This window comes from Cygnus atratus, chromosome Z (assembly GCF_013377495.2).
Source record: "Cygnus atratus isolate AKBS03 ecotype Queensland, Australia chromosome Z, CAtr_DNAZoo_HiC_assembly, whole genome shotgun sequence".
Taxonomy (NCBI): domain Eukaryota; kingdom Metazoa; phylum Chordata; class Aves; order Anseriformes; family Anatidae; genus Cygnus; species Cygnus atratus.
The window spans coordinates 9,493,807-9,501,520 of NC_066396.1; the positions used below are offsets into that span (position 1 = coordinate 9,493,807).

Here is a 7,714-nt window from a genome sequence, read left to right on the forward strand (position 1 = left end):
ATGAGCCCTGGCCCTGGGACAGGAGCTGGGTGTCAGTGGGTGAGTGACCACCCCACACCGTGCCTCAGTTTCCCCATGTGAACCACATCAGGGCAGGCTGCAGGGAGCTGGATCAGGCTGGCATGGACAGGTCCCACGGTCAGGTCAGGACACGTGGGGACGAGGAAGCAGACCCAGCAGGAGCCTGTGGGACACAGCATGTCCAGCACCCACCTCTTGCCTGATGATCACTGGGGACATCCAGCTGCTCAGCGTCAGGCTGCCCTGAAGGAAAGGGCCGCTTTTGGGTGCCCTAGCACTCCTGGCACTGTCCCCATTCAGCACTGGGATGGGGACAACCCCTCCTGCTGCAGTGGAGCTGCTGGGGCTGCTGGCTCCCAGCCCAGCCCCATACCAGTGGCACTCACCTAAGCCCCCTGAGCTGTCCACTTCTTCTGCCAGGCACATCCAGGGGGAGGATGAGGGCACCCCCAGAGCAGCCCCAGGCCCCCCGAGCTGAGGAGGGAACCCCCGCCCGCGATGGAGTTATTGACACGGGCGCTACGGAAAACACTGCTGAGATTGTTCACACTAATGTTATTTAGCAGCAATATTTCCGTAATAAAAGAAATCAATGGGCAAGAGAAAAGACCTGTCCAGAGCTTTGATTTTCTCATTTTAATGGCATACTTATTTACTCCCACCAGCGTGCCCATCGGATTTTCATTACGCGGCCTTCGCTGTAAGTGGAGCGGTATTGATACGAGCTGCTGAGTTAGCGCCTTCCCGCGCGGGGCGGCGCAGGATCACTCATGTCCCCCGACAGGCCCGCAGGAACGCTGGCACGCACATAAACACACCCCTGTGCATGCACACACACACAAACACACCCCTGTGCACGCACACACACACACACATGCTCCTAGACTGTGCACGTGCGCACCCTACAGAGGCACACACACCGATTTGTGCATACGTGCCCAACGTGTGTGCACACGCTCGTCCTCGCCGTATGGATTGGTGCACAATTGCTCTACATATATCCCACTGTGTGCACACACGTCCTGACCATATCCCCTGCCAACCTTTACCTATGTGTACACCCACACCTGTGCACGCCCAACCCACGCACACCCCCTGGTCCTGCTTACACCTGTGCACGCACACAGCCTGTGCACCCACCGAGTACCTCCTGTGCCTGTCTCACACCCATGCACGCCACCCTGCTCTCCACGCGCTCGCCCCTGACCCACCGCACCCCTCTGGGGACACCTGGCTGTCCCCAGGACCCGGAGCCATCCGGACCCTGCCCCACGCCCCGTGGTGGGGGCTCAGCACGCTCCAGAGACTTCCCAGGCGGGTGGGATGAAGACGTTTATTACTGACATCTCTTTTTGGGTGGCAAATTAAGACGTAGCCCGCATGTGGGGCTGCCGGTCGGTGGGACGGGGCCAGTATGGGGAGCGGGAGGAGGGACATGCTACAGGCCTGGTGGCCAGGACACACTCACACACACACAAACACACACACACACACACACACACAATTTTGGCAACAGCACGGAAGTGAAAGCCCTCCACTGAGCAGTGAGCCCGTGCGGGTCCGGCATCGGGCACGGGGCTCCGAGCAGGGTCTGCACCCCAGCTCGGCCAGGGACCCTGACGGGCCTCGGGCAGGGGAAGCATTTTGAGGGGCAAAGTCCCATCCTGAGCTGATTCGGGGGTTCGGGCACCCGCAGACACTAGGTACGTGCACAGCCTGGAGGCCATGCTTGGTTAAGGCGACAGACGGTGGCTGTCCCCCCTGGGGGGACAGCAGGGGGGCGTGTGGGAAAGGGACCCTCCTCCAGCCCCCGTATCCCCGGGGGAGATGGCACACCGGGGCCAGCAGCCAGCCCAGGACGGACCTCCAGCGCAGAGGCCGGGCATCCCCTGGCCGCCTGGGGGTCCCGGCGCAGAGCCCCTTGGTGCCGTGGGGACACTGCGTGCTGCCAACCCATGTCCACGGGGACAAGAACCAGGGCAGGAGCTGCCAGCTGGACGCTGCGCTCTGCGCTGACCGCAGCCGAGGCAGCCCGCCAGCCCTGCTGGGACACAGGGAACCTCCCAGCCGACCTCTGCTGAGGCTGCTCAGGGCTGGCTTTCCCCATGCACCCTGCCCCGAGGGGCACAGGGCAGCCCGGCTCGCGCCAGCATCCTCGTCCCCAGGTTTTGGGACCTGCGGCCTGGAGAGGAGGAGGAGGAGGAGCAGGGAGGAAGGCTGGCAGGGAAGCCCAGATGGCCGGGCTCAGCACCCCAAGGTGCTGATGAAGGCGCTGGCTTCCAGGAGCAGGCCCTTGGCGTAGACGCGCAGGGTGTAGAAGAGGGTGAGGAAGTCCTGAGTGCTGAAGAGGGTGTCAGCCAGGGCGAAGGCGAGCGTGGAGGGGATGAAGCCCCGGCCGTACTCCACCATCCAGGTGCCCGCGCTCCACTGCACTGATGTGGCCTCTCCTGCCTGGTGCACGATGGTATCCCCTGCCAAAACACACACGCGTGTGGCATTGCTGCCAGCGGCTGTCCCACATCAAAGAGGAAAAGTGTGGGGCCAGGCCCTGCTCCATACACCCCTGCCCCTCCCCATCCTTTCACACCGGGGCTACCAGCCACTTTTTTATTACTGGCACCCAGTAAGGTGCTGGGACGCATGCAGGGGACACGGGGCGCCCCATCCCAGGCTCCTGGCTGTGCCAGCTGGAGGCAGGCGGCTCCATGACAGCCCCCTCCACGTACTTACCGGGATAGTAGATCTCACTCCTGGTGGTCCCCTCCTTCCACTGCCGGAACGTGCCCGAGATGACGGTGTCGGAGATATCCGCCCAGTACCGACCTGCGGAGGGCACAGCACCGACTCTGAGCATCCCTGCCAGGGACGGGAGGGATGCCAGTGCCGGGGGAAGGATGCTGCCAGCAGGAGCAGGGCTAATAGACCTTGGAGAAACCCCCTGTCCCCACGTACCCGAGTGTCCCCCGGTGTCGACGGCCGTCCCGAAGAGCAGCACGTACTCGGTGAGGGAGGCGTGCAGCAGGCACATGGAGCCCATCCAGCCGCCCGCGTTCACGAACACCCACTGCAGGTCCTCGTCGGGCAGGATGTGGCCCGGGTGCTTCTTCCGCAGCTCCACGATGATCTTGGAGAAAGCCAGCTCATGGTCCAGCCCTGCGGCACCCGGGGGGAAGATGTCAGTCCCCGGCAGGGAGCGAGAGCTCCGACAGCCCCCCCTGCGACCCCATTCCCAGCCGTGGGGTCCCAGCGTGTCCCTCGGGGGGGGTCTCCCTGTGCCAGACCTCCCCCGGCCCCGCCGTTTGGTGCAGCACCGAGCCCTACACCGCCTACACGGCAGCGAGCGGGACCCCAGCAAGGCGACGTCGACCCGACCCCACCGATATCCACCCCCCCACCCCCCAAGCCGCGACCCCACACCCGTGCCCTACGGGTCCAGCCCTCCCCAGCCCCTTTCTGGGGTTCCTCTTCCCCCATCCCCACGTACCCGCGTGGTGCCGGGCGAGCTGGGCGATCTCTGCGGGCTGGAACTCGTACCTCTTGCAGGCCAGCCAGCCCCGCAGGCCCTGCAGCACCAAGGCCAAAGCCCCCAGCGCCAGCCCGGCCCGCAGCGCCCACGGCCCCGACACCCCCATGGCTGCCGCCCGCTCCGCCCCGGGACCGCCCCGGCGAGGCCCCGCCGCCTCCCGCCCGCCTGCGCCGGCGCGGAGGGGAGGGAGCGGGAGGGACCTTGGGGGGGGGGAACGGGGAAGGGACGGGGGAGGGACGGGGCCGCCCCGGGGCAGGGCCCGCTGAGGCTTCCGGGGTGGTGGAGGCATGGAGGAGGCCGGAGGGGGACGGGGGTTCAGTGCCAGCGGTACGGCGGGGGAAGCGGGGGGGGGGGGGGGGGTGGGGGGCGTGCGAGCTCCGCTCGTGCCCCCCCCCCCCCCGTGTTCCGCTCGTGCCCCCCCGCATCCCCACGCGTGTCACCTCCAGCCCGCTCGTGGCCCCCCCGCGCCCCGCTCGTGGCCCCCTGCGCCCCGCTCGTGCCCCCCGTGCATGTCCCCCTGCGCTCCATGCTTGTCCCCCCACACCCCACTCACGTCCCCTGCACCCCACTCATGTCCCGCACACCCCACTCATGTCCCCCATGCCCGACTCATGACTCCCCGGCCCACGTGTCCCCTCGCATCCCCACTCATGTCCCCCTGCACCCCACTTACGATCCCCCACACCCCAAAGAGTGTCCCCTGCACCCCACTCATGTCCCTCTGCACCCCACTCATGTCCCACACGTGTCCCTCGGTGCCCCACTTGTGTCCCCCTGTGCCCCAGGCGTTTCCCCCGTGCCCCACTCGCGTCCCCCCCACACCCTGCTCGTGTCCCCCGTGCCCCTGTCACCGTGGGTGACCCTGCAGCCCCCCCTCACCCCGCAGAGCACCAGCACTGCCGCTACAACCCGCTGCGGGACGAGTGGGTGCTGGTGTCCGCACACCGCGTCAAGCGGCCCTGGCAGGGGCAGCTGGAGGAGCCCCCCGCCGAGGACGTGCCCCGATGGGACCCCACCAACCCCCTCTGTCCCGGGGCCACCCGGGCCAACGGTGAGGTACTGCCGGGCACCCCAACACCCGCACCCCATCCTCTGCCTTGTGTCCTCCCCTGTGACCCCCCATTTCCCCCCCCCCCCGCAGGTGAACCCCCACTATGAGGGCACCTTTGTCTTCCCCAACGACTTCCCCGCGCTGCAGCCCGATGCCCCCGCACCTGGTAAGTCCTGGGGGGACAGCGGGGTGTTGGGGACCCCCTGGTCCTTAGGGGCTGGAGGGGTGTGGGTGCTGTCCCAGGCCCCTTCTCCCTCCCTGCTCTCTGTCCACCCCCCCCCCAGGTGACAGCGACCACCCCCTGTTTCAAGCAGCAGCCGCCCGGGGTGTGTGGTGAGTACTCGAGGGGACATGGCTGTGACATCCATGGGATGAGCAGGATGGAGCCTGCTCCCTTTTCCCTTGCTTTTCTGTGCACGTCTGCTTAGATTTTTGGGGAGCTGTGCTTCCCCGGCAGGGCCACAGGGGTCCCCAGGGGTCCCCGGGGCGCCCCACGCGTGTCTTTTTCCGCAGCAAGGTGATGTGCTTCCACCCCTGGTCTGACCTGACCCTGCCCCTCATGTCGCTGGCAGAGGTCCGGGCCGTGATCGACGCCTGGGCAGAGCTGGCGGCCGAGCTGGGGGCCTCCTACCCCTGGGTGCAGGTCCGTGGGTGCCTCTCTCCCTGCTCTCTGGGTGGGTGCCCGGGTAGCTCCTGGGGTTGGGACCCCGTGGCTGGGTGTGGGTCCCTTGTCCCCGCTTTGCCACCTCTCCCTGAGCCTCTCCATGCGGGTGGGGGCTCCGTGCCCCTGCCATGCTCTTCCCGGTGTGCTGGGGACACCGAGGTGGCTGGTAGTGGGGACATGGGTGCTGGCATCTGTCCCCTGCTCTCCTCCTTCTGCAGATCTTTGAGAACAAGGGGGCGATGATGGGCTGCTCCAACCCGCACCCGCACTGCCAGGTGAGGCTGTCCCCGCGGCGTTCACCCTACAAGAGCAAACCCCTGGAATATGCGACCACGAATCCTCCCTGAATTGGGGTCCCCCCCAACCAGTGCCTGATCTGTCCCCTCCTCTGGGGACCGTCCCTTGCTGCCGCTCGTCACACTGCCCACCTGGTGGCAGCACGGATCTGCAGATGAGCAGGGCTTGGGTTTTCTTTTGGGGGGAGGCATGAGCCCAGAGTACCCGGGGGATGTTTTGGGGTTTGTGGGTGAGGTGATGGAGCAGGCTTTCTGGGGACAGGTGACACAGCCCCCCTGTGTCCCTACCAGGTGTGGGCCAGCAGCTTCCTCCCCAACGAGGCGCGCCTGGAGGAGCGGACGCAGCGGCAGTACTGGGACCAGCACGGCGTGCCCATGCTGCTGGAGTATGCCGAGCAGGAGGCTCGCCGCAAGGTGAGGAGGTGGCTGTCGCCCCGTTGTCCCCTGCTGTGGGATGTCCCCGTCCCCGGGTGGCTCCCTGGAGCTCCGTGTCCCGCAGGAGCGGCTGGTGGTGGAGAACGAGGACTGGCTGGTGGTGGTGCCCTACTGGGCCACCTGGCCCTTCCAGACCCTGCTGCTGCCCCGCCGACACATCCTCCGCCTGCAGGACCTGCGTGACAGCGAGAGGGACAGTGAGTGGCCCCGACATCCTGACCCACGTCCCCTGGGCTTGGTGGTTTTGGGGAGGAAGGTCCATGGGTGCTGGCGGGGGGTCCATCCTCCTTTTTGGGGTGATGAGGGACGTGGTGCTCCGTGCTCTCGGGATGCTGTCTGCACGGGTGGGGATCAGGGATGTGGCCTCCTGCTTGTCACCAGTGTCCCCACATCCTGGGGGGGGGGGGGGGGGGGGTTGGCCTGGCCAGCTGGGGGTGTGACACCTTGCCCACCCTCCCCAGGCCTGGCCTCCATCATGCGGAGGCTGCTCATCAAGTACGACAACCTCTTCCGAGTCTCCTTCCCCTACTCCATGGGCTGGCACGGTGAGCATCCCCACCCCTGCGCCCTGGGGGCTGCGTCCCCCTGCGCCCCCGTCCCCTCGCACCGCGGCTGACCCCCTTCCCTCGGCAGGAGCCCCCACGGGCCCCCACCTGCAGGAGGACTGCGGGCACTGGCAGCTCCATGCCCACTACTACCCACCGCTGCTCCGCTCCGCCACCATCCGCAAGTTCATGGTGGGCTACGAGATGCTGGCGCAGGCGCAGCGGGACCTCACCCCGGAGCAGGTGAGCGTGGAGGGGGCCCGTGATGGGGACTGTCCCCAGGACTGGTCACTCACTGAGCCTCCCTGTTTGGTCCCTGCAGGCTGCAGAGCGCCTGAGGAGCCTCCCCGAGGTGCACTACAAGCAGAGGCCCCAGGAGACGTCGTGATGGGGGCCAGCAGGGGCTCTGAGGCTGGGGGGAGGACCCAGCTGGGAGTGGTGGGAACTGAGACCAGTGAGCTCGTGTCACTTGTGAGCCCTCTGGTTTCCCTGCTGAGGCAGGTTCTGCTACGTTTTGGCACTGCTGGGTCCAGCTCGTGGGTGGCTTTTGCCTGTTTGGCTACCCCAGTCCCGATTCTGCAGCATCCCTGCACGAGTGGTGCAGTTCCTACTGCTTCCAAAGCGAAGGGCTCACCCTCCTCCCAGTCCAGTCTTACTGGTGGGACTGGGAACGATGCCATGGAGCATCTCCAATAAAACCCATGAGCAAAGTGCCTCTGCCTGTGCCCTGCTGGCTCCTGGCGCTGTGTGGGGTGTCACAAGTGCCTTTGGGGTCTCTCTGGTGGGGACCCCCAGCTGTTGGGGGGATGATGCTGGGGTCTGCAGGGGAAGTGCCTGCAGCCCTGTGCTGCTCACTGCTGTCTCTGCATTGCCTCCTCTTCCTCCCTGGGGGGAGCTCTGAGCCTGTTTGAGCGCTGCAGGCTGGGAGGAGTGGGAAGCAGGAGGAGGTTTGTGCTGCCCAGGGCGCATCCACCTCGCAGGGCAGGGCTGAGGGATGGCAAACTTGCTGCATGGATGCTCCCCTGCAGCTGCTGAGCCAAGGAGCTGCTCCTCTTCTTCCTCCTCCTCACCACCTGGGGCTACAGCCCTCATCCTTCCTGGGTACCAGGGATGCTGTGTGGAGATGCTGTGAGGGGCTGGGAGACTGGCTCGGTGTGGGGCAGCAGCACCCGGTGC

General features: G+C 66.5%; 2 protein-coding genes across 3 annotated transcripts; one reads left to right on the forward strand and one right to left on the reverse strand.

Annotated features, from left to right (window-relative positions):
• Positions 1–1,340: 1,340 nt before the first annotated feature.
• On the reverse strand, positions 1,341–3,704 carry SIGMAR1 (sigma non-opioid intracellular receptor 1). The gene is made up of 4 exons (XM_035565875.2): positions 3,506–3,704; positions 2,974–3,174; positions 2,752–2,844; positions 1,341–2,492 (listed from the first exon to the last, which is right to left on the reverse strand). Exons 1-4 carry the CDS (start codon positions 3,651–3,653, stop codon positions 2,266–2,268), a joined length of 669 nt encoding a protein of 222 aa, XP_035421768.1. The 5' UTR covers positions 3,654–3,704; the 3' UTR covers positions 1,341–2,265.
• Positions 3,705–3,776: 72 nt separating this feature from the next.
• GALT (galactose-1-phosphate uridylyltransferase) lies at positions 3,777–7,251 on the forward strand. 2 transcript variants are annotated; one of them, XM_035565873.2, is made up of 11 exons: positions 3,777–3,874; positions 4,434–4,603; positions 4,689–4,764; positions 4,883–4,931; positions 5,112–5,241; positions 5,481–5,537; positions 5,850–5,972; positions 6,058–6,190; positions 6,455–6,538; positions 6,627–6,781; positions 6,861–7,251. In XM_035565873.2, the coding sequence occupies exons 1-11, from the start codon at positions 3,835–3,837 to the stop codon at positions 6,924–6,926; spliced, it is 1,083 nt and encodes a 360-aa protein (XP_035421766.1). In that variant the 5' UTR covers positions 3,777–3,834; the 3' UTR covers positions 6,927–7,251. The 2 variants fall into 2 exon arrangements, with proteins under 2 accessions (XP_035421766.1, XP_035421767.1); XM_035565874.2 differs by having other exon boundaries at positions 3,790–3,874; positions 4,434–4,598.
• Positions 7,252–7,714: the final 463 nt, after the last annotated feature.